This window comes from Sorex araneus, chromosome 4 (assembly GCF_027595985.1).
Source record: "Sorex araneus isolate mSorAra2 chromosome 4, mSorAra2.pri, whole genome shotgun sequence".
Classification (NCBI taxonomy): Eukaryota; Metazoa; Chordata; class Mammalia; order Eulipotyphla; family Soricidae; genus Sorex; species Sorex araneus.
The window spans coordinates 66,729,154-66,755,793 of record NC_073305.1 but is presented as its reverse complement, the minus strand read 5'-3'; the positions used below and the strand labels follow the sequence as shown (position 1 = coordinate 66,755,793).

The following is a 26,640-nucleotide window of genomic DNA, read 5'->3' as shown; positions in this document are numbered from 1 at the left end:
TTTTATGACTAGTACAATAACTAAAGCTATGTCCCCTAGAAATGACAACAAAATATTTAAATTGAACTCAGAATATTTAGATTGAACTCAGAAGTTTAGAAGTCGAGAAGACTCAGAAGCAGGGTTGGGTTTTTGTTTTGTTTTTTGTTTTTTGTTTGCTTTGGTTTTGATTTTGGTTTGGGAGTCACACCCGGTGGTTTACAGGCTTATCCTGGCTCTGCACTCAGGAATCACTCCTGGCAGCCTTGGAGGACCATATGGGATGCTGGGAATCTAACCAGTTTATGTAAGAAAAGCACCCTACCCATTGTGCTATTTCTCTAGCCCTAAGAAGCAGTTTTAATTCTTTTTAAATTATTCAGAACAATTTAAGAAACAAATATTTACTATATCATATAGTAGTATAATAGAGTATATGTTTTATACTGTTATAGTATGTATATGTAGCTGTATATAATATACTTTATTATGACACATGTCATAATAAAGTATATTAAATAATATGTACTTCTATTCAAGTTTCAGCAACTTATTTGATCTCTTTTCATAGCTGAGTAGTATTTCATTGAGTTCATATGCATCACAATCTCTCTAGCCACTCATCTGTTATTGCACACTTGGGGTTTTTTTAGATCTTGGTTGTTGAAAATAATGCTACAATGAACAGTCATGCATATGTTTTTGAGGATTAATTTTTTGTATTCTTGGGTCAGAGCCCAGGAGTGGTTTGCAGAGTCATGTAGAAGACGTATTCATAACGCTTTCAGAAGTCTCCAAACCATTTTCCAAAGATCAGTCCCGTCAGCAGTGAATAAGCGTTTCTTTTTCACCACAGCCCCACCAGCACTTACTGTTAGTGTATCTTTTTGACACAGACCATTCTCACTGGTGTGAGGTGGCATCTCCTCTTTGTTTTCATTTGCATTTTCCCAATAATCAGAGACGGTGAATAATTTTTCTATATGCCTGTTGGCCATCTTAATGTTGATCTCCTTTTCTCAATTTTTGATGTGTTTATTGTTGAGCTTTGGGAGTGATTTACGTATCTTGGATGTCATCTCTTTGTCTGAAGTGTGGGGAATAGTATTTTCTCCCAGTCAGTGGCATGTCTTTTTACATCAGGTCTCATTTCTTTCACAATACAGAAACTTTTTAGTCTGATGGACTTTCCATTTGCTTCATTGTATCAATGTCATCCCCTTGTTCATTGATTTGCAAAAACAATAACAACAATGTGCTCTTCATGTTTCTGGAGTGAACAGACGCCACTGGGCTACACTAGCACTGGACAGGGACAAATGAAGACATTACTGGTGCCCACTTCATTTGTTGATTTCTGATTTTTTTTTTTTGACTAGTGGGGTTATATCATTGAAGATTTCTTTATATTCGAGATCTTAGAGAGTCTTTCTTACATTCTCCACAATGTTATTTTATAGAAACAGGTTTAATATAAGATCTTTAATTTACAATTAACCTTTGTATTCAGTTTAAGATCAGGGTATGATTTCATTTTTTTTTTAATGTGGCTATCTAGTTTTCCCAGCATGCTTTTCAGGAGGGCTTCTTGCTGTGGTCATTTTGTTGTTGTTGTTAGTGAATTACCATGAGTTACAGTTACAGACTTATGAGCTTTCATGTTTGTTGCTGTGGTCATTTTTAAACCCTTGAATTTCTCCAGCCATGTTTCTTAACTCACCTTTAATAGCACTGCTTCATATTTATTACATTCCATTCAACTGTGGCTAAGGATATTAGTTTGACACTTGATAAATGGATACTGTTTTATTTTCTAATATGTTCTTAAAATTAACATTACCATATACTATGTAAATATTCATATAAAATAGAAAATCTTAAGAGAGGTCATCACATATCTTTTCTGTCTTTCATTTCTCTGTTTTACAGTGAGGACAGAGTCATTGAACACTACTTGAAAATCAAAGGTCTGACTCGGGGTCAAGCTGTGGTTCGGTAAGTATTATTCTTTCCTTTCCTTTTTCTTTTTTTTTTTTTCTTTTTGGGTCACACCCGGCGATGCACAGGGGTTACTCCTAGCTCATGCACTCAGGAATTACTCCTGGCGGTGCTCAGGGGACCATATGGGATGCTGGGAATCGAACCCAGGTCGGCTGCGTGCAAGGCAAACACCCTACCTGCTATGCTATCGCTCCAGCCCCTCTTTCCTTTCCTTTAACTTATATGTTTTTCATTTGTTTTTGTTTGGGGGTGACATCTCTTAGTGCTCAGGAGCTGTCCCTGGCTCAGTGCTTGGGGACTACGTGATGTCAGGGACCGAGCATGGCCTCTGCCATACAAACCGCATGTGCTCCTCTGTCCCCTTCACGGAGCTATCTCTGCATCTTGAAATTTTGAGTTTGAAACTTCAGTTTTTTGTTTTGTTTTTTTTTTCTTTTTGGGTCACACCCAGCGATGCTCAGGGGTTACTCCTGGCTTTGCACTCAGGAATTACTCCTGGCGGTGCTTGGAGGACCATATGGGATGCCGAGGATCGAACCCGGGTCGGCCGCGTGCAAGGCAAACGCCCTACCCGCCGTGCTATCGCTCCGGCCCCTGAAACTTCAGTTTTTAACACTGAAGACTAATGATTTTTTAGTGGAGGAAGGCAGGTTTGAACTGTACCTGTTGCTACTCAGGGACTAATCTCAGTGCTTGTGAGTCACTCTTGGAGGAGCTTAGGGGGACCATGTGGGGTTCCAGAATCAAACCCAGGTCACCTGCAGGCAAGGCAGGCACCTTACCTACTGTGCTATCTCTCTGTTCCCTGTGAAAATTTTATTGTGAGTCAAACAAAAATTGTCAGAAAGCCATTTTGTTGCCAGGTTTGTGATTCTACTTTGGGTGCAACACACAGTATTGATACTGAGTAATCTGATTTTTTTGTTTGTTTGGTTGGTTGGTTTGGTTTGGCTTTGGGGGCCACACCTGGTAGTGTCCAGGGGTTACTCTTGCCTCTGCACTCAGGAGTTACTCCTGTCCTTGCCTGGGGGATTATACGGGATGCCGGGAATCGACCCCAGCAAGCACCCTACTCTGGTAAAAATTCCCTGATAGAAACTGGAAAAAATTCCCTGATAATTTAAAGACATGTCAATGAGCATATTCGGAAGTATTGTTGCTTTAAACAGAGTCTTGTTTCCCTTACTCATTATCTTTGTGGTTCAGTTAAGAGACTCCAAATTTATACTTAACGGCTGTAGACCAGTGTTTCTCAATCTTTTTCCAATAGTCGCCCCCTTCTGAACTTGTTCCCCTCCTGTGGCCTCCTCTCTTACCCATTGGCCCCCATTTACACTGTTTTTTCACAGTGGGTAGGGCATTTGCCTTGCACATGGCCAACCCGGGTTCAATTCCCAGCATCCCATATGGTCCCCTGAGCACCGCCAGGGATAATTCCTGAGTACAGAGCCAGGAGTGACCCCTGTGCATAGCAGGGTGTGACCCAGAAACCTAAATAAAAAATAAATAAATAAATAAATAATTACAAGGCAGGGACTAGAGAGATTCCTTAAGTGGCGGAGCACATGCCTAACACACTCAAGACCCTAAATCCTGAATTCAATAAGGTATGCTCCGTCACCCAGCCTCATTAGCATTGCCTTTGTGGTCCTGGTGTCCTCGAAGCACTTCCAGGCCCAAGTACCACAAAGAAGGGCCCCTGTGAAGAAAAGCAGTGGGGCTGGGACTGTAGCTCAGTGGTAGAGCACATGTAGAGTCTTTCATGTGTGATGTCCTGGGTTCAAGTCTTGTCACTGGAAAAAAAAAAATCACCTTATGTTAGGTACCAACTTTAATTTCTGTGAACAAAGAGCCAGTTTTACACAATTTGCTCTACTCCTTAAAGTGTTAGAGGTACACTGTAAACTCTTACTGAAATGAAAATAGCACATAGTAGCACAATTGCTTTAATTATTTTGAGGAGGCATTTTTTGTTTGACCGAGGGCCACATTGTGCAGTGCTGGGCAAACCATGCAGTGCTAAAGCTTGAATTTGGTTTTCTCACGTGCAGTGCACTACTTAGTCCTTTGAGCCATTATCCTTCTGGCCCCAGAGGAAGCATCCGTTTAAAAATCAACTTTATAGACCATAGGATCTGTCCCCTTAAAGTGTGGATTTCTAAGAGTATTAAGATCAATTTGTATATGAAAGAGCTTTATAATTACTACATGCTTACTACAAGCATGACCCCAAAGTTGATTCTCATTGCTTATGTAATTACATTTAGTGTTTTAAATACTAGAAATTTTGGTTTATCCAGTGTCACATTTCTTTCTTTTTTTTTTTTTTTGCTTGTTGGGTCATACCCGGCGATGCACAGGGGTTATTCGTGACTCATGTACTCAGGAATTACTCCTGGCGGTGCTCGGGGGACCATATGGGATGCTGGGAATCGAACCTGGGTCAGCCTCGTGCAAGGCAAACACCCTAACCACTATGCTATTGCTCCAGTCCCCAGTGTCACATTTCTAACCTATAAAAATTATTTCCTATAGCGCTTTTCTCTTTTGGTTGCTTTTGGTTTTGGGCCCACACAGGGTGCTTGAGGTTGCTCCTACTGATACTCAAGGAACCATGTGATGTCAGGGATTGAACCCAGATCTCTCTCAAGCACTCAACCCACTGAGCTATCTCTACAAATTCTATTGAATTCTACAAATTCTAGTTCTATTTAGTCAGACATTAGTTAGTGTGATAACGAGGAACGTAATATGATTTCTACTTAGTCAGACATTAGTTACTGTGATAATGAGAAGTCATATACTTCCCCAAGAGGGCCCTCTGTTTTATAGTAAAGAATTATCTATTTCTTTCCCATAGGTATATGAAAATAGTGGAAGCTCTGCCAACCTATGGAGTTCATTATTATGCAGTGAAGGTAAGTACCTTTTATGACAAGACTTTTATAATGCCCATATTATTTTTTCAGAGAAACTAAACAATGCCAACTTCCTAAAATCACATCATCAGCATGTGTAATATGTAAATTCTTATACCCATTTTGCCAGCATTTATACTGAACTTGGAATGACACAGGGAAGATGAGCATGGCCCCTGAGCAGGTTCATAAAGCATGTTCATGAAGCACACACAGATTCATAAAGCATTCATGAATTTTGCTTTGTTTGGTTTTGGGGCCACACCCAGCAGTGCTCAGAGCATACTCCTGGCTCTGCACTCAGGGCTCACTCCTGGTGGGGTGGGGACTGTATAAGGTGCCAGGGATCAAATCCAGATCAATCACATGCCAGGCAAGTGCTTTACACATTGTACTACCTCAACATACCTCTATTCCATTGTTTAAAAATACACATATATAAATTGTATCTAGAAATTCAACTTTTAACATAGGTTGTTTTTCTTTATTTTTTTTTTAATTTTTTATTGAGTCACCATGTGGAAAGTTACAAAGTTTACAGGTTTAAATCTCAGTTATACAATGCTTGAATACCCATCCCTTCACCAGTGCTCATATTCCACCACCAAGAATCCCAGTATAGCTCCACCCCACCCCCTCACACCCCTAACCCCCCCACGCCCCTAGCCCCCCCACCCTAAGCCCCCCCCCCGCCTGTGTAACTAATAAATTTCACTTTACTTTCACTTTGATTGCATACAATATTTCAACAAAACTCACTATTATTGTTTGGAGAGTCTCTCCCCTAAAGTCAGACCTGCTGAAAAGGAAGCATTAGATAATTTGTTTTCCATTGCTGAGGATGAAGAGGTATGAGGTCGAGTGACCACACTTAGCGGCCTCTCAGTTTTGGGTTTCTGTAATTTAGTATTTTAGTAACTAAGTCCAGAGAGATATCTGCCAGAAGTTGCATCGTTGCCAACTTGTACTTCTCAGTTCCATTATATTCCACATATGAGTGCAATCTTTCTATGTCTGTCTCTTTCTTTCTGACTCATTTCACTCAACATGATACTTTCCATGTTGATCCATTTATATGCCAATTTCATGACTTCATGTTTTCTGACAGCTACATAGTATTCCATTGTGTAGATGTACCAGAGTTTCTTTAACCAGTCATCTGTTTTGGGGCACTCTGGTTTTTTCCAGATTCTGGCTATTGTAAACAGTGCTGCAATGAACATACAAATGCAGATGCCATCTCTACTATACCATTTTGCCTCTCCGGGATATATTCCCAGGAGTGGTATTGCTGGGTCAAATGGAAGCTCAATTTCTAATTTTTTGAGAATCGTCCATATTGTTTTCCAGAAGGGCTGAACCAGTCGGCATTCCCACCAGCAGTGAAGAAGAGTCCCTTTCTCCCCGCATCCACGCCAATGGCTCAGAGGCACATGAGAAAATGGTTGTTTTTCTTTTAAAAAAAAAAGTAAAAACTTGGGGCTGAGTGATAGCATAGCGGTAGGGCATTCACTTTACACGCGGCTGACCTGGGTTCGATTCCCAGCATCACAAATGGTCCCCTGAGCACCACAAGGAGTAATTCCTGAGTGCAGAGCCAGGAGTAACCCCTGTGCATCGCTGGGTGTGACCCCAAAAGAAAAAAACTAAATAAAAATTAAAAAATAAAAGCTTAAGTATATCTTAAGAAAAAGTTAAATGTGATCAACTTTGAATGACTTCGAGTTATGAAAATGTTTACCATTTAAAACGGTGGAGAACTGAGTGATGAATGTCTGTTGAGAATACTGTACCAAAATTACATACCAATTCAACGCAAATTTCTACTACTTCTTAATTTGTTTGCATGTGGGAAAGGTCTTAGCCTAAGTTTTTCATTAAATCAACATATCATTTGCTTTGGCAAGGCCTAAAACATAAATTTACGGGGAAAAAAATCTTTTTCTTCCTATATGTACCTCAAAATCATTATTCAAACATCCTGTCACTGAGTTGTACGGTCTCCAAGAGAAGTTTCAGTATTGCCATGTCCATTAACTGTATAATAAATATTAGGAATTGGAATCACTTTTCTCATCTTTGTAATTCTTTGGAAACTTCCCTGACCTTTATAACTGATTACTAATCAAGAGAACAAAGAGCCTTTCTTCTTTTTTTTCTTTTCAAATGGATAATTGACTTTGTACTCTGAATTAATTCTTAGTTGAATTACTTACATTGTCTTTTTCTCTCTAGCTGTTAATTGAAGCAGTAATATTTTACTCTTTATCATGGTCTTAATACTGGTCTGTTTTGACTTATAAATCTTAATTGAAGAAGCTCTAAGAAGGCATTTTAATAACAAGTTAGGTTTTTAAGTAATGTTTTGTTTACCAAGACAGCTTTATGTTGACTTGCTGATACTTGCTAAAGGGTGAAATTAGTAAATGTTCTTTCACCTGTAGAAGACTGAACAATTAGGTCTTGGTTCTCATGCTTTTCCATCTTCCAGGATAAACAAGGACTACCTTGGTGGCTTGGAATCAGCTATAAAGGAATCGGACAGTATGATATACAGGATAAGGTGAAGCCTCGGAAGGTAAGTTTGAATGCTTATGTTGGTAAAATAACTTTAAGAGCAAAGAGCTTTCATTATTAAGACCTGGGTGAGAAGAATGGAGTTAAATAACCCCTGATCTTTAAAAATTGTTATGGGGGTCACATCCAGAAGTGGGTCTTTCAGTTGGACATAGGGTCTTTCACATGTAAGGCATGTATGTAAGGCATGCGTCATTTCTGTGGCCTCAACTTTTATTGATTCTTTTATGTACCACTTAAAATAATTCCATACCTTTGTGTTTTAAGGAAATAAAGTTATGTGCAAAGACTTAGCTATAAGAATATTAATCAGAGCATTATTGACAATGCCTACAATTGGATTTCTATTTTAATTTAAGAAGACCACAATGCCATTCATTCTGTAAATTTTATATATATGCACATATATATATTTCCACTGGAGTTCTAAAAACACAAGCCAAAGTTTTGGCTATTTACTTATAGTAATAGAGTAATCCAGTAATCTTATTACTGCTGCTTTTTTGCTTATTGTTGTTTCAGTTTTCCACACTAAACATCTCGGCTTTTTATAATGAAAAATAACTTAAATGCTTTTTACCAAAGGGTGATACTGTATTAAGTTTGGGTTGTCCAAAGCTGTGACGTTATATTCCTTTTCATTAGAAATTTGATTGTGAAGGTATTTCTGCCAGAAGCATAAGTGCTCAATGAGGCTGGAGCTAGAGAAATAATACGGCGGGCAGGGTGCTTGCCGTGCACTCAGCCCACCTGGACTGGATCCTGGGCACCCCATATGGTCTCCTGAGCCTCGCTAGTAGTGTTCCCTGAGCATAGAGCCAGGAATAAGCACTGAGCACCATGGAGTGTGGCCCAGAATATTTTAAATAAAGAAAAGAAAAGTAAAGAAAAGAATCGATGAGCCAGACAGCCATCCCCTGCCTTGTCTACTCAGTGTTATAGTGGCACAAAGGCTCACTTATGACCGGTTGGTTTTGCCACCCTCCCTGTGTTCTGCTGCCATCAGTGGGAGTGACAGCAGTGGAACAATGGCTTATAATAACAGACCATGGTCAGGCCGCCAGTGTTATCACACCCCGACATCGAAACCTTTAATAACTCCTATCACTTGCATCTGGCTCTGGCTCGAATGTGTATTAGAAAAATAGCCATATTCTTCATTCGGCTGCCTTGTCATCACCAGGTCACAGCACTCTTCATCTTCTAAGCATCCTTTCAGCCTCAAACAATACTCACACTCTTCCCTTGATTTGAGAGAATAAGCAAAGCTCCCCATGTCTCCCCATATTAAGGTTTTCTGACTTAGAAAACCCAAAAGGGTGCCCTACGGCAAACTGCAGGACCGAGAAGGCTGATCTGTGTGCCAGGATCAGACTAGCTTGGCATTGAGGTTACTTACTGGATATTAGCAATAAAAATAATACAATATCATTAAAAAGTCCATATGCAGGAGAGTAAGAGAGCATGCATGTAAGTATACAATGACAGTTACATATCATGAAAGCCTGTGGTCCAGGTCAATTGAAGTAAAAATGAAATTTCCAAGAAGAATATGAGTAAAATTATTTGTGATTGAAATTTTGCTTCTCAAGCCAAATACCTAATAATGTTTGAAATGATGAACAGAAGACTTTTTTAATATTTCTTTTTTTTTTTTTTTAGTAAGGGGGAGGTGTCACACCCGGTGATGCACAGAGGTTACTCCTGGCTCTGCACTGAGGAATTACCCCTGGCAGTGCTCAGGGAACCATATGAGATGCAGGGAATCGATCCCGGGTCTGCTGCGTACAAGGCAAACGCCCTACCCGCTGTGCTATCGCTCCAGCCCCAGATTTTTTGAATATTTCTAAAATTATTTTGATTTGTAGTTACAGAATTTTTTTTAATAAAACAAAAAAGTAAATATTACAGAAATGTGTCAGGCACCTCCCCCATGGTGACTGCTAAAAAGAACAACATTGTTTTGTTTAGACTTTATTTACGTATATACTGAATCTATAGCACATCGGGTAGGGCATTTGCCTTGCATACGGCCGACCAGGGTTCGATACCTCCCTCCCTCTTGGAGAACCCGGCAAGCTACTGAGAATATCTTGCCCACACAGCAGAGCCTGGCAAGCTCCCCATGGCGTATTCGATATACCAAAAACAGTAAAAACAAGTCTCACAATAGAGACGTTATTGGTGCTCACTCGAGCAAATTGATGAACAACGGACAACAGTGCTATAGTGCTACTGAATCATACTGTCACAGCAGTCGATGTAGTGTTATGTTTCTCCAGTTTATTCATAAGCAGATCCCTTGAGACTGGGGATATAGTAAAGGGATCAGGAATGCTGTGGACATTGGTTCAGTCCCCATCACATAGGGTGCCCTGAACACTGCCAGGCATAATTCCTGAGCATAGAGCCAGGAGTAATACCTGAACAGCACTGAGTGTGACAACCCTCCACCTGCACAAAACAAAAACAGATCCTTTTTTCACTGTTTTTAAAGTTGCCAAGTATTCATTGCATGGAAATACATCATGTATTTAACCAATTTTCTCTTCTTTAAAAAAGTGAAGTAAGGGCCAGAGAGATAGCACAGTGAGTAGGACATTGCCTTGCACACAGCTAACCCAAGTTGGATCTCTAGCATCCCATATGGTCCCTGAGCACCACCAGGAGTAATACCTGAGTGCAGAGCCAGGAGTAACTAATGAGCAATGCTGGGTGTGGCGCCCAAAGGTACAAAAATGAATCATTGTATCACTGTATCACTGTTATCCCGCTGTTGTTCCTTGATTTACTCAAGTGGGAACCAGTAACGTCTCTATTTCTCTATTCCTCACAGCCCTGAGATTTTAGCAGCCTCTTCTTACTTATCTTTCCCAATGATTAGAGGTTCATTCAGAGTCAGGGGAATGAGATCTATCATTTTGTTTTTGGCATATTGAATATGCCACGGGTAGCTTGCCAGGCTCTGCCTGTGCAGGCAGGATACTCTCGGTAGCTTGCTGGGCTCTCCGAGAGGTATGTATGTATGTATGTGTATATATATATACATATATATATATATGATTTGTTGCCTACTGATTGAACTGCATCAAATATGTTGTGCTAATTATGAAAGGTGGGTAGGAAGTGTCTTATAATGTGCCACATAGTCCAGAGAGCGACCTGGACCATCGCGGTGGTTGGGTAGTGGAGGTCATCTGCCAGGACTGGGTCCTTTGGCATGGGGAGGGTTCTCACCTTTCCCCTTCTGGGGCGCCCCAAGTGAAAACAGCCTGGTGCAGTCTTGTGGCATTGCTATGAGGGCCTCACTTTATACTCCCTTCTTGGAGGAGCAGCTATTGAGATCTGGAGGGTGGCCAGTGAGGAGGCAGAGTGTGGCAGGGTGTGGCTTATGGGTGTGATCCTGGGTCACTGGAGATTGGGGGATAGCAGGCAGAGGATCTCTTTTTCCGGGTCCATTCAGTCCAGAGTCCACGGTCACAAAGTTCTACATTATCTGGGTTCCATGGGAGCCCATGTGTGAGGCTTTGGTAGTGGAGGTTGGCTGCCGGGGCTGGGTCCCTTGGGGCGGGGAGGGTTCTCAACTGCCCCCCTCTGGGGTGCCCTGAGTAAAAACAGCCCGGTGCGGAATCCGGAAATTTTATTCATAAAAATTTATAAAAATGAATAAATAAAATAAAAGTTAAAAAAGTGAAGTAAAATAGTTTTATTTAAAGAATTATAGTCAGAGGAATTTGGTGAGAAATATAGAGAGAGATTCTCAAAAGAGAATAAGGGCTTCATCAGAGGGAGAAATGTCAAGAGGACACATCTCAGGTTCATCTACAGAGTAGAGAATAAGCGTTAAAATAAAGGAGATAAATCACACATTTCAGGTCAAGATGTGGGCCAGTTTTCAAGGAGAATAAGCCCAGCCAAATCTCTTATGATTCTCAATCCTTATGGTTTTTCCTGCAGAGAAAAGGAAGCAGGGGAAGAATAGACAGAATGAATCCCATCCAAGGCAAATAGCAAATCCCCAGTTCATCAATTTAATAAAACTTCTATTTTTTTTGTTGTTGGCGGTGTTGGTAACACCTGGAACACCTGGAGTTGCTCAGGGTTCCTGGCTCTGCGCTCAGGAATTACTCCTGACGGTGCTCAGGGGACCATATGGGATGCCAGGGATCAAACCCAAGTTGCCGTATGCAAGGCAAATGCCCTCCCCACTGTACTATCGCTCTGGCCCAATTAGACCCAATTACTCTTTATAATCTGTTCTTAAAGGAGACATCATCTACTTTTTTTTTTTTCCTTTTTGGATCACACCCAGTGATGCACAGGGTTTACTCCTGGCTCTACACTCAGGAATTACCCCTGGCGGTGCTCAGGGGACCATACGGGATGCTGGGAATCGAACCCGGGTTGGCCGCGTGCAAGGAAAACGCCCTACCCGCTGTGCTATTGCTCGAGTCCCCGACATCATCTACATTCTTATAGGTCATGGAAATTTGGTTCTCCCCTGGATTGTACTAGAAGGTTATACTTTGGAATCTTATTCTTTTTTTTTCTGTGTCTGACATATAAAATATAATTTAAACCTACTTATAAGTAATTCCATAGCTGTAAGGACTTGATAAAACTTACCCACAGATATAAATAAGTGTATTAACCAAGGACAACCAGACTTACTCCCAAAATAATGAATCAGAAACTGCACAGTAAATCCTGCAGTTGATTTCCTCTTTGTGACTCACAGACATTTCTTTGCTTTTATAGTTTTATGGGGTTTGGCAAATATTGTTTAACACTGATCACAATCAAGTTTGCGTTTTCTAGAATCTAGACAATGGTCAGAGGCCATTTCCTTTTTTTTTTTTTTTGAAATTTACAGCGTTTCTTTTATCCGTTTTCATGATAGATCCATTCAAAAGGTATCATAAACATGCTTTCTTGTCTTGTGACTGCCATGCCTTATCTTTCCTGGTTATTTTGGCAGGTGGCCACTCTGTCTCATGGTTAATCTTCCTTTTTCTAGTTCCACTAAATCTGACAGTGAATTTTGTTTCAGTATTTTTATTTTTCCATGTTCAAACAACTAATGGGTTTAATTGGAGGGAGGATGGTCCACAGGTCCCTGTCCTGGCCCAGTTGGCACAAGTAGAAGAATGCATAATTCAAAGGGCTGTGAGCACTGGCTTGTGAAAAGAGAATCAGGCATCTGCTGTTTGCATGGGCCTAAGCATGCAGCAAGCTACCAATGGCTGGGCAGGAATGAAGGTCAAATTGACAAACTCTAATGAAACAAAGGCTGGAATGGGGCTCTTGGAGATGCTGAGCCTCATGAACCACATGCCTGCTGTGGAATAATTATGTGGCTTCGAAACAGGCCAGAAGGAGGAAGGTGGAAGATTTGCCAGTAATCAGAGAGGCAGACTAGTGCCAAAAATCTGTTTTGAAAGAGGGTTGGTCCAAGATCCACCAGCTGAGTCTGTTTTTCTTTGTCATGTAATGTCTCCCAGTTAGAACCTATGAATGTGGGGGGGCTGTGTTTGTTTGGATATGTCTAGTGTTCATAAATTTTGAACATAGGCTTTTTGGGGGGAATTGGGGGGTAGAGTATTGAAGCCATTGCTGGTGGCATTTAAGGGATAGTATGTGATGCCAGAGATCAAACTGTGGTCAGTCGCATTCAAGTCAAGTACCTTTCTTCCTGTACTATCTCTCTGGTGTCCTGTATATAGGCTTTTGATAGTCATGGGTCAAATTTTTTTTCAGTCTTGTACTATTAGGTTAGGAAGGAGGGAGCGAAGGAGGGAGGGAGGGAGAGAGGGAGGGACAGAAGGAAACAGAAAGAGCTTGGAAAGCAGTTCAAACACTGATGATCTTGACCATGTTGTTTGGTCTCTATTTAAATTTACTTTCTTCATCTGTGCAGTGGTAATGTCATCAGTTGCATGGGGTGGTTGTAAGAATTAAATAGTATATTTAGTATGTTGGGCTGGAGCAATAGCACCACAGGTAGGGCGTCTGCCTTGCACTCGGCCGACCAGGGTTTGATTCCTCCGTCCCTCTTGGAGAGCCTGGCAAGCTACCCGTGAAGTATTTGATATGCCAAAAACAGTAACAAGTCTCACAGTAAAGACGTTACTGGTGCCTGCTGGAGCAAATCTATGAACAACGGGATGACAGTGCTACAGACAGACAGTGCTATTTAGTACTGTGTCTAACGCCAAGTCATCATCATGTCATCACTTGGTAGCAAGGGAAAAATCTATAAAGAAGGGTAAAGGAGTTTGGAGGTAGCTCCAAGAGTGGAAACACATACCTGGCTTGCTGGAAGTCTGGGTTCAACCTCAAGTAATGCATGGTCCCTCAAGCATCTCTAGGAGTGACCCCTGAGCACTTCCAGGTAGGGCACAAAGACCCCTCCCCTCATTCCCCAACACACACACACACACACACACACACATACACACACACAAGAAGGGTCTGAGAAATAGTCTCAGATCACTGTTTAGTGGAAAATGCAGCATTGCTAGAATACCATAGTCCAAGTGCCCATCTAAGAGTTCACACTCAAATTCCCTGCTTCCAGAGATGCTTAGACATGCACTCTGCCCCTGACAATTTATTAACCATAAAGTGTGATGCAAATAAAGAGACATTTAGCACAGTGGGTAGGGTGTTTGCCTTGCACGCAGCTGACCTGGGTTTGATTCCTCTGTCCTGCTCAAGCTGCTGAGAGTATCCCACCTGTATGGCAAAGCCTGGCAAGCTACCTGTGGTGTATTCGATATGCCAAAACAGTAACAATAAGTCTCACGGTGGAGACGTTACTGGTGCCCACTCAAGCAAATTAATGAGCAACAGGATGACAGTGACAGTGATACAGTGAAGTAAAAATTCAGATTTTAAGCAGTTTTTAATTGCCCCTTTGTGCATTATATATATCATTGCAAAATCTTACAAAATGTGAAAACAGCAGCAGAACTCAACTGAATTTCAAAACATAGCAAATTTGAACTTAAAAACTGTGAAGTTGGATTTTTTTAAATGCAAACTGGGTTCATCTAAGTTTTTATAATTCACCCAGGATTTAAAAGAAAAATGACTGTTTTCACAAAGGCAGTTCCCATGACTGAGAAAACTAATAGTAGGCATCATGACTGATTTTACCCCTCCAACAAGTTATGTCCCCTGAGAAAATCAGAACCTCATAGGGAATTAGAGAAGTTAAAATGGCATGAAATTCAAGGTATCCCCTAGTGTGATAAAATGCCTTGCAAGACTGTTCTCTTTCTGCTTTGTATTATGCTATCACCTCCGGGCATCTGTGGGTGGGGAAACCATTCTTATCCTTTGGTGTCCGGATTATTTTTTAAATGACTATTGGAATTCCCACTGCCTAGAGCCATGAGAATGAAGTAACTGGCACCAAAGCCTTACTTCTTGTCATAAAAGTACCAGGTTCATTTCATTTAAATGCAGTGACTTATTTTCCTAAGAACAGCCATCTGGATCATTACTAACCCCTCTTTCTGTCTTCTCCATGGACCTCCGTTAGATGCGCCTTCTAACCCCACTTAAAATTTAGATGAGGTTAACTGCAGGAAAGAGCGCAAGTGCTGGCCCTGCTGGGCACTCACCAGACTACAGTAACTCAAAGTAAAGGATGGTGTGGAAGAAAACAAAATTGAGTTACACAATGCCAGCTTCTGTGAAGACCAGTCCATCCGGTTTGTGAAGTGTGTAATTAAGCTTCAGCTGCACCAATAATCAATCTGATTTTTTTAAATTTAAAACAAAACAAACAAAAAGCACCTTTGCAGAGTAAATGGGAGAACTCAAATTCAGTAGCCTCCCAAGTTGAAATAAAAATTAGTCCTGCACTTCTGTTCCTGAGTGCTGGGGGGGGGGGGGGCTATTCCCGCTTCTAGGCATTTATTTTCCCAACTCTTTTTAACATTTATTTATTTATTTATTTATTTATTTTTGCTTTTGGGGTCACACCTGGCGATGCACAGGGGTTACTCCTGGCTCTGCACTCAGTAATCACCCCTGGCGGGGCTCAGGGGACCATATGGAATGCTGGGAATTGAACCCGAGTCGGGCACGTGCAAGGCAAATGCCCTATCCGCTGTTCTATTGCTCCAGCCCCCCCCCCCATTTTCTCAACTCTTGAATTCAAGTTCTTCTATCTCACAGATCATTGTGAGAACCCAGTGAATTCTTTGAGAAGATCTTTTTCCTTCCTTAGCACAATATGCTAATGTTTTGTTTTGTTTTGTTTTGTGTCTTTGTTTTGGGGCCACACCAGGCAGTGCTCAGGGCTTATTCCTGCCTCTGAGTTTAAGGATCATTCTGGCAGAGCTCAGGGGAACTCTTGTGGTCCCTGGATCAAACCAGGTGAGCCATGTGCAAGGCAAGCTACACCTTGTCCTTTCTCCTTGTTCACACAATATGTTAATTTATAGAAAATGTATTAGATTGCTTGGGTATTTCTGTTCCCCTCCTATGGATAATCACAGTTCAGACTTTAAGCAGTTCTGAGATAAGCATCTCTCAGAGAATTGTTTGGCACTGCTGAATTCCAGCAGCCTCATCAGAAAGTCACCAAATCTGGCAAGTGCCCTCTCTAGGTGGGTGGCCTGGGCAAAGCCAGGAGTCAGGCTTTTTTATGATTGAAAGGAAGGAAGGAAAATAGATTTCCAGGTGAAAAAGTAGTTTCTGCTACATTCTTTAAAGAGTTTAACAGGGTGGTGGGTGAGAAAGAAGCAAAGAAATAAAGACATAATCATCCATTCTGAATCATCTCTGATCCAAGTAAGTGAGGTGAAAGGACACAGTGTGAGAAGGGACTTCTGTTGTCTCTGCGAAGGTCTCTCTGCCAAGGAGGGTGTTTAAACTGAGACATAAGGAGTGTGAAGGAAGAAGACCAGACCAATGAAAAATGGGTTGGCAGGTTCAAGCCTGAGAATTTTATGCTGATGATAAGGAACTGTGTGTTTAAAAATCATGAGAGCCAGAATAAGAATATTCCCTGAGAATGTGAAGGTGCTATTGGAAGAAACGGCAGTGATTCCCAAACAGTCTTGTGTTCATTTTCCAAGGCATTACATTGTATTTCTAGGTGTTTACCAAATAGGAGAATTGTTGGCTTATATAGAAAAGTGAAAAATAACTCTCTCACAGGGCTAACTAATCCAAAGGCAAAGAAAATTAATGCAAACATGACGTATTATGAAAAATAGTTCCCCTTTTTAAAGGACAGTTACTTTTTATTTTTATTTATTTATTTGGCTTTTTGGATCACACCCGGCAATGCTCAGGCATTTCTCCTGCCTCTGCACTTAGGAATTACTCCTGGCATTGCTCGGGAGACCATATAGGATGCTGGGGACTGAACCCGGGTCGGCCATGTGAAAGGCAAATGCCCTCCCCGCTGTACTTTTGCTCTGGCCTATGAAAAATGGTTCTTTAAGGGAGATAAACACTAAAGACATTTTCAATACATACTCATGGCCAGAGATTGATATCATTCAAATTATTTGTCTTTCAGAAACAAATTTCTAGCAACAAAGTGCAATGTAACTTATTTTTAAAAGCATTTTAATTGAGGGGTTAGAGCAATAGCACAGCGAGTAGGGCATTTGCCTTGCATGCGGCCGACCCAGATTCGATTTCCAGCATCCCATATGGTCCCCTGAGCACTGCCAGGAGTAATTCCTGAGTGCAGAGCCAGGAGCAACCCCTGTGCATTGCCAGGTATGACCCAAAAAGCAATAAATAAATAAATAAATAGCACTGTAGCACTGTTACTCATCGATTTGCTCCAGCGGGAACCAGTAATGTCTCCATTGTGAGACTTGTGACTGTTTTAGTATATCCAATACGCCACGAGTAGCTTGTCAGGCTCTGCCACGTAGGCGGGATACTCTTGGTAGCTTGCCGGGCTCTCTGAGAGGGATGAAGGAATCAAATCCATGTTGACCATGTGCAAGGCAAAAACGCCCTACCACTGTGCTAATGAGCTTATTTTGTTGCAAGAGCTCTGGGCTGGTATTTCATTTACTTTTTTAAAAAAATATATTTTTGGGAGGAGAAGAGTTGGGATCACACCTGGCAGTTCTGTGCTCAGGGATTATTCCTGGTGGAGTTTGGCGGACCATAAATGATGCTGGGATTAGTACCCAGGTCTGCCAATTGCAAGGGAGTCACCTTAGCCACTGAACTATCTTTCCAGCTCCCTTTTCTTTTTCTGACACTTAGGGAAAAACCACACCACCTACCCTCAAGACCCTGACATTTCATTCAGAAAGACAATTCCATTCAAAACGACAAACTGTTGAAAACGAGTACCAGCCAAAGTGGCTACCCACCTGTGAGATGGGTTGTCAGAGGTCACCATCAGGTACCACACAGGCACTTAGGAACAGCTATGCCAAGTCTATGCATCAAATACTGTCTTGCAGAGAGAGCAACGGGAAGTGATTAAGTCACTTCCTCCCTCGTAGGTTATGGTGTCAGTCTCTAACCCAGGAAATTTGGATGAGAGATAATCTTAGGTGCTCAGATTTTTAGTTTATACATTTCCTGATCACCCAGAAGTCCTTCATCCAAACACTTCAGAACATCGTAGGACTGTTTTGCTTTATACATTTAAGACATATTGTTTTTATGTGTGATAGCATAATGTCACATCTGGCAAAAGTAGCTTTTCCCACCCTGTTCTGAAACTAGGTCAGTACATGTGGCTCAGTGATCCAACCCTGTCTAGTTTGCAGAGTTTTTGCGAGACTCCTAGGGCAGTAAGATCTGTATTTACCTCTAGTCATTTATTCATTTATTTTGTCTCTGGAGTCACTCCCAAGTGGTGCTCAGGGCTTATTCCTGGCTCTGCACTCAGGGATCACTCCTGGTGGCCTCAGGGTATCACATGGGGTGCCAGGGGTTGAACCCAGGTTAGCCATAATCAAGGCAAGCACCATACCCACTGTGCTATTGCTCTGATCTGCAGCATTTGTATTTAGAAAACAATCTGACCGTCCATTTGTTCCTGAGAAGAGTGCACAGTTGAAAAAAGTAGAAGTCCAACTTTCATTATTTTAGAGCGAAAAATGTTATCTTCTTTATCAGCACCTGCCATCTAACCAAGACCTAGTTATATTTATATCGGCAAACACTAACACTTCAAGTGAAGGTTTCTGTTGACATTTGGGGCACAGAATTCTCTGGTGGGGGCAGGGGAGGGGGCACTGTCCTGATCCTGGTAGCATGTTCAGCAGTTTCCCAGTTTAGAGGATGCCAGAAGTGACCCCACCCCTCTTCCGTGTGAGTCTAGACGTGGCCAAATGTCTTGTGTCATAAGGGATCCAGGCTAACCTAAGTAAAAATTGAGAAACTAAGGCCTTTCTTGCAAATGACTGCCATTATTGCTGGTTTTTTCCCCTGAGAGATAGAACTGGCAATTACTCCTCTCTTCTTCTTTTCCTTCTGTTTTCCTTTTATTTTCTTTCTTTTTAAAAAATTTTTTTCTAAGTTTTTGCTTTCTTGTTCTCTTTTTCTCTTCTTTTCCCTCTCTCATCCTATCTTGCTCTTGCTTTCTCTCTCTTTCTTTCTTTTTCTCTCTCTACCTTTTATTTCCTTTCTTTATTCTCAGGTGTCCACAAACATTCTTTCAGGTGATGAGGTCACACGGTGTCTCGTAATTAGCCACTAGGCTTTGGGGAACCTGGTTGTGCCTCTAGGTGTGACTCTCTTATCTGCTCCATATTACTTTGTGACCTTGGCCATTTCACTTAAACCTCTCTCAGTCTTAGTTTTCTCTTTTGCAAAAAAAGGGACTAAGAGTTTTCCCACTCCCACAGGATTTTGTAGAAAATTGTCTCAGTTACAGAGAAATTTGATGAAAAGAAGATCACTGGGAGAGATAGTATAGGGGTTAGGGGCTTTGGACTGATTCCTGAACACAGAGCAGGAGTAACACCTGAGCACTGCCAGGTGTGTCCCTAAAACAAAACCTTAAAAAGGTGCTTGCCTTGCAAAGTGCTGACCCCAGTTCAAATCTTGGCCCACTGCCAAGGGGTCAGAACCAGGAAGAGCCCCTAAACATTTCCAGGTGTGGCCCCACCGCGCCCAATTAGAAGTTCATAATTGTGCAGGTATTTTTTGATACACTGCCCTCCCCCCACACACACCACCACCACCACCACCACCACCACCACCACACACACACACACACACACACACACACACACACACACACACACACACCAGCACACCAGCACACCAGCACACCAGCACTACTTGGGAAGCCAGGGGCCACTCCTAAGCCTAACAGTATGGCCGTGCTTGCCCCACCAGTGCTGGGAGCGAGGAGGGCCACACCTGGAGGAGGGAGGGGTCGAGCTCGGGCGTGTAAGGCATGCACTCCACCCCTCTCCAGCCCCAGGAAGTTCTACTTTTGTGGTACTTTAGAAGGCAAAGCACATCCACTCACGGATCAGTGCATTCTTTCAGTACATTCACCAAGTGCAACTTCTGAAAAAAATACCAGGACAAATCAATACAGCGATGTGCTGTTGCTTCCTATTCCAGCGGGGATCATCTCCTGTGAGTCACTAAGTGTACAAGCAAGGACTCTCAGCCCCGACTCTCCCAAATTTAGTCATTTCCAGGTGAATATGCAGTTCAATGATTAACCTTTAAGTACTTTAAAAGATAAACAAGCTTCCAATTTCCTGTCTGTGCCTCGTTTTGTTATTGGTGATGCCATCTCTTCATTCAATGTGCCAAAAAGCAGCTTGGTCGTTTCTGTCCAAGGCTTTTCTCAGTCTGTCCTAGTCCAGGGAGGCTTGCCTTGCCAGTAGCAGGTGTACACCCCCAGCATTTTTGTACGTGCTGGGGCATGTTCTTTCTTTCCTGGGTACCCCAGACAGGAGGGAGCTTGTGTCTCCCTGTGCGTGTTTCCTAGACAAGTCCCTCCTGCCTCATCTGTTATCTCCACACCAGTGCACTGATGAAAAGATTTCCTACCTAGAGGGTGTAGCAGGAAACCACCGATGAAATCAACAGAAACAGCAGAAACGCAGCAGTTTTTACAGAGGCTGAAACACCGAATGGAAAGCCGAGTGGCACAGATGTGTCAACAGAATCACTTGGCTATTTCTCATCAGAGGGAAGACAGATGTGGGAAGCAGATAATTGTGGCTATTTCTATTTCTGCTGTTAAGTGCTGTCTTCCCCTTCTCAGAGGCAGTGTTCATTAGAGTTCTTCACACGAAATGCAACCAGCCTTGTCACTTGGCCGAGCGTTCATTCTGCACCCAGGCTTTGGGCTAAGTACTTCATAAACGTGATCTCACGGAACCCTTCCATGACCCCTCTGAGGCAGACATTATTGGCCCCATTTTATGGATGAGGAAACTGTCACTAGGAAAGTTAGGCAACAGTGGCAAATAAAACACAAGTGGTGGAACTAGAATGTAAACAGGGCAGTCACACTTGGGCCAGCTGGTTCAGGTAAACCTCCACAAGGGAAGGAATCTCTATCCATTATATACCCACAAGAACAGGACTTCGCTCATTGAAGGCAGACCAGAAATATATGCTCATTATAGAGGAATGAATCGGGGTTGGAGAGATAGTACAACTGATAAGTCACTTGCCTTGTATGTGGTTAACCTGGGTTCGATCCCCAGTATAATATATGGTTCCCCGAACCTCACCAAGAGTGATCCCTGAGTGCAGAGCCAGGAGTAAGCCCCGAGCACCAATAGGTGTGCCTCCCCTCCCCCCTCCCGAGAAAAGAGAGGAATGAATAAACTGACTGGAAAGGTTGCTAAAGTACATGATACTTGATTTCTGAAGTCTCTCAGTTTCTCAATTTCTCATGCTTTTTCTGCTTTCAAATTTTGACAATAGCCTCATATTTAGAAACAAGTATAATTTTGAGGGTGAGAGTGGGGAATAGGTGATTTTTTTTTCTAGATTTTTAATGATGGCTGGAATATAACTAAATATTCATTAGAGTTCTCACCAAATGTTTTGGATAGTTGACCCATTTATTTCACGACCCATGCATTTATGTGTGGCAACGTATTCTAAAGCCATCAGCTTCCTTTATTTCTTTACAAGGAAAAGGAATGATTCTGATTTCAATGTCACTGTCATTGTCATCCCGTTGTTCATCGATTTGCTCGAGCGGGCAGCAGTAACGTCTCCATTGTGAGACTTGTTACTGTTTTTGGCATATCAAATACGCCACAGGTAACTTGCCAGGCTTTGCCATGTGGGTGGGATACTCTCAGTAGCTTACCGGGCTCTCAGAGAGGGATGGAGGATTCGAACCAGGGTCAGCCACTTGCATGGTAAACGACCTATCAAGTGGCTATCGCTCCAGTCCACTGTCTATGGCCATACCACTGTGAATGCGCCCGATCTCATCTGATTTCGATATTTTTACAACTTTACTTTTAAACTAGGATTTGAGGGCTGGAGTGATAGTAGTGAGTAGGTGTTTGTCTTGCATGTGGCCAACCCAGGTTCGATCCCCGAGCATTCCATGATTCCCCCAGCACCACCAGAAGAGGAGTAATTCCTGAGTACAAAGTCAGGGGGAGTGCCTGAGCATTATAGGGTGTGGCTCAAAACCAAAGCCAAGTGTCTAAAACAGGATTTTTTTTCTTTTGTTTTTCTGTGTCAGGTTTTAAATATTTGATGCTTTTCTGAGACAGAATAGCAGATGACCTTCGGGTACATTCTCTTCCTGAATTCACTTTTGTTCTCCTGTTTTTATTTTATTTTATTTTGCCATCTCAAAGTAATCTTAGCTTTTTTTTTTATCCAATACTATCTACTTCCATCTTTTGATGCTAATGTGCATAACTAATCATTCTCGGAGAGGAGAGTAAAAAGAAACCTGAAACTTAATGTAAAGTTTTATTTTTACCATACAAATATTTTCTCACTATACATAGATTCATAAAAGCAACACCATTTCAAAATCGAAGCTTCTAGTGAGTGCCACATAAACAACAGTAAATGCTAATTAGTGATTGTTACTGCACTTGCTAATGAGTACTTTAGGAAACAGTCCAGTTTCATACTCTTAATCCCGTGTTGCAAGATAAATAAACCTCCCCCTCCTCCTCTCTTCTTTTAATCTCCAGGAGTGGGAATTTTGGCATGGGCATAATCTTTTTCTGTTTAAGTAACATTACAAGCGTGACTGTGGTGTTCACAGGTACTCTAGGTGATAGTTCAACCAATAAGACCTAAAAGGCCTCTATGGTTGACTTTATCTTATCTTTAGCCATACCACCTATCTGGTCCCAAGTGCTCTCAAAGTAATAAAAAATATTACGCATACACTGTTTCCTTCTACTTTCCTTTGAGCTTTAAGCTTTTCCTCAAATGCAGAATGCCTTCTTTGCCACTACTCAGCTTTCCAGTGATTTCAAGTATTCCGTATTATGTGGCAGCCAGTTGTCTAAAGCAGAAGCCCAAGCAAGTCAGCTCAGACTAGTAGACGTTTCTTTGGTCAGATTCCCCTTCTCCATCCATATGATTTAAAAAAAAAATTTTTTTTATTCCATATGATTTCAGCCATAGGAAGGCCTTTTATTTATCACTTAAGGCAAACACTGGGTACCAAAGAGCTAGTACATTTTCCTTGCTTGCAGCTCACCCAGGTTAAATTCAGGCATCCTATAGGCTCACCAGGACTGATCGCTGAGTGCTGAGTCCAGAGTAAGCCCTGAGCACAGCCTGGTTTGCCCCCCCTCTTCCTCCTAAAGAGGGGGAAAAGACAGACACTGGCCAACGGGTAAAAGAAGACTGGTCAGCTAACTGCTGTGTGTCGGGTTTGTTGCGTGAGGAATATTCATTTCAGTAAGTGAGTTTATTTTATCCAAGCTCCGTTGCCATTCAGAGCTTCCTCCTGGCTCTCTGACATCATGAACACCAAAAACAATCTAAAAGCACCCACTTTTCCGTCCCGAAAAGTGCAAATGTGACTCTGCTATAGAGCCTTCCTGTGTGAGGAGGGAGGGAGTGGGAACACTGTAGAAGAATGACTGCAGAAATTTCAAAAGAGAAACTAGCATACAGCCCCCTGAACACCACTGGGAGTGATCCCCAGACTCAGAGTCTGGAGTATAGCTCCTGAGCACCACCAGGAATAGCCCAAACACCCAAACACCCTGAAAATAAATAAATAAATAAACAAATAAATAAATAAAGTCTAGTGAGGGACCTGGGAGATAGCTCAAAGGGATGGAGCCTTCCATGTGTGAGGCTCTGGTTCAATCCCAGCACCTCATGGCCCCAGAGCGCCATCAGCTTGGCTCCACTGACCCCCAGCACATCAGACCTAAGTAGGAGAATATAACAAGGCCTAAGCAGTACCACCTCGAGGCCCGTGAGCACACTGGGGAGGTCCCTAAAAAAACAGAAAAGGAAAGAGAGAAGGCCAGAGTCAGCAGGTAAGGCTTTTGCCTTGCATGCATGGACTCAACCCAGATTCAAGCCCTGGCACCACATATGACACCCCTAAGTCTCTCCAGGACTACGTCCTTAGCACCCAAAGTGTGGTCCAAAAAGTAGAAGAAAGGAAGGCTGGAGAGAGCACAGCAGAGTGGAGAACATGCTTTGCACACAGAAAGAAGACCCATCCCAGGCACTGTACGGTCCCCAGCACCACCAGAAGTGACCCATAAACACCAAGCTAGTATAACCTCTGAAGTGTATCAGGTGTGATCCAAAAGCAAAAAAAAAAAAAAAAAAAAATCAAAGAGAAGTTAGCTAATTTCCAGCCATCAGCTAACTCAAGTGCTACTACAAGTATTTTCCTATCAACTTCAATCACTGATTAAAAATCAGAATGATAATTATATGAAAGGGCTGGAGCGATAGCACAGTGGGTAGGGCGTTTGCCTTGCACGAGGCTGACCTGGGTTCGATTCCTCTGTCCTCTCTCAGAGAGCCTGGCAAGCTACTGAGTATCCCACCCGCACAGCAGAGCCTGGCAAGCTACCTGTGGCATATTGGATATGCCAAAAACAGTAACAAGAAGTCTCACAATGGAGACGTTACTGGTGCCTGCTCAAGCAAATCTATGAGCAACAAGATGACAGTGATACAGTGATACAATGATATGAAACATCTAATATATAGGCTGCTCAATTGTTAGGAAGTAGAAATCTCACTCTTATATAAAATAGACCTACCTATATTTATTTTATATAAACTATCAATCTAGATAACAGGAGTACCAAGAATATGACAATATTTGCATAATCACTTGAATTAATGACTACAAATATTTTTCATATTTATGTCACTTTATTTTTATTAATAAAAATAATATTTTTATTGCCCACACGCCTGGCTGTCTTCCCCGGGGCCCCTCAGAGGGGGTGGGCTCCAGCTTCCCTCCTCGCCCCAAGCAGAGCTCCCTAGGCCAAAGACCTGTGGAACCTAGTCATAGCCATGCTCAAGGCCCCTCTCCACACGTTTGGATGAGCCTCACGCATGAAGGAACCGGCAGAGGAACCCAGGTGTGTGGGACCCAGGGCTGAGACCTCCAAGCCTGCTCAGATCGGGACTGAGCATCTTCTGCCCAGATTTCCCATTTTCCAGTAGCTAGGCAGTCACACCCAGGGACTGCCCCCAGCGCTGTGTAATCCCACCAACATACAGAGACTTAAAAGCAAGCTCCTGGAAACGCACGACATCTTATAGCCTACTTCTCCCTTTGGGAGAACCTGGTAAGCTATGGAGAGTTGCCTGCCCATATGGGGGAGACTTGCAAACTCCCCATGATGTATTCATATGCCAAAACCAGTAACAGTGCTGGGTCTCATTCCCCTGACCCTGAAAGAGTCTCCAGTGTGGCATCGTTGGGAAGGACGAGTAAAGAGAGGCTTCTAAAATCTCAGGGCTAGGACGAATGGAGACGTTACTGAGACCACTCCAGAAATTTGATGATCAACGGGATGATGATGATGATCTTTTTATTAATAGAGGGAATAAAACATTACGGCAAATGTTAATTTCACTACCACTTAACCCTCACACATTCTCCATTACCTGGCAACCACAAATTAAGTATATGTCATTCCAATCCACCTTTATACCATATGAAATATGCTATCTCATATACTAATACTATATGAAATAACATTTTGCAATAACTAGAGTTTCCAGGTAAGAAATGATGGTGCCTTAAAATTCCGACTCAGTCCAGTAGTAATAGCACTGTAGCACTGTCATCCCGTTGTTCATCAATTTGCTCGAGCGGGCACCAGTAACGTCTCCATTGTGAAACTTCTTGTTACTGTTTTTGGCATATCCAATACGCCATGGGTAGCTTTCCAGGCTTTGCCGTGTGGAAGGGATACTCTTGGTAGCTTGCCAGGCTCTCTGAGAGGGATGGAAGAATCGAACCCAGGTCAGCTTCGTGCAAGGCAAACGCCCTACCCGATATGCTATCACTCCAGTCCCCCTTTGCAAATCCAGTTGCCATCTATTTCAAATTCTTTCAAGAAGCTAAAGCCCTTCTCTTTGCAAACAGGGTTTTCTCTTGCCTGCGGGAGTATGTTTTCTCTCAGTGCAGAGACATGCTGAATGGAGGCAAACGGGCTAGTATTTCACATTTGTAAGTGATAAGAGAGGGAGGTGGTAGCTTTCAGAGATCATGTTTCAAGTCCGGCCCGGTTTTTATGTGTGTGGGAATGGACGCAAAGAAAAACACAGCTGAGCTGCATTGTGGCTCTTCCTGTCGAACCTGTTCATGTCCAGGGTGAGTAAATCTGGGGAGAAATGTCTCCCTCACACAGCCTGCGGTGAAGTCGGTGCCTGGATTCACAGCAACTTAGCTTCCCGGGAAGTAGCTGAGTCTACACTGCACCACATTTTAAAAGTGTCTGTCTGCTGGGAAATCTGCCAGTGAGACCTTTGCTCTCTGCTCCCTTCTCAGAGGAAGGAGTGGAAATGGGGAGGTGTCAGTGGGTAGAGCTGCTGATGTCAGTAGCGTGTCAGCCGTGGGAGGCTTGGTTTGTGAAACTGAGTTACACCTAAGTATCTTATGAAACTCAGTTCAGAGCTCACCGGAGCTGCGGTCGAAAGGGAGTGGAAAGAACGTTGGGGGTTTTCCCTCCTATTTCTCTCCCAGTTTTGGAAA

At 42.4% G+C, this 26,640-nt stretch overlaps 1 protein-coding gene and 1 non-coding gene across 4 annotated transcripts in view; both read left to right on the top strand.

The window, feature by feature from the left end:
* Positions 1–26,640, top strand: part of FRMD4B (FERM domain containing 4B) — a 240,204-nt gene that overhangs the window by 181,793 nt on the left and 31,771 nt on the right. For all 3 annotated transcript variants that reach the window (XM_004612789.3, XM_055136461.1, XM_055136462.1), the window contains exons 9-11: positions 1,909–1,974; positions 4,841–4,898; positions 7,390–7,476. In XM_004612789.3, the coding sequence (XP_004612846.2) occupies positions 1,909–1,974; positions 4,841–4,898; positions 7,390–7,476 (211 nt within the window). The remainder of the gene's footprint in view (positions 1–1,908; positions 1,975–4,840; positions 4,899–7,389; positions 7,477–26,640) is intronic.
* Positions 5,013–5,119, top strand: LOC129404611 (U6 spliceosomal RNA). Its single transcript, XR_008629993.1, has one exon. It is a non-coding gene; the product is annotated as a U6 spliceosomal RNA (small nuclear RNA).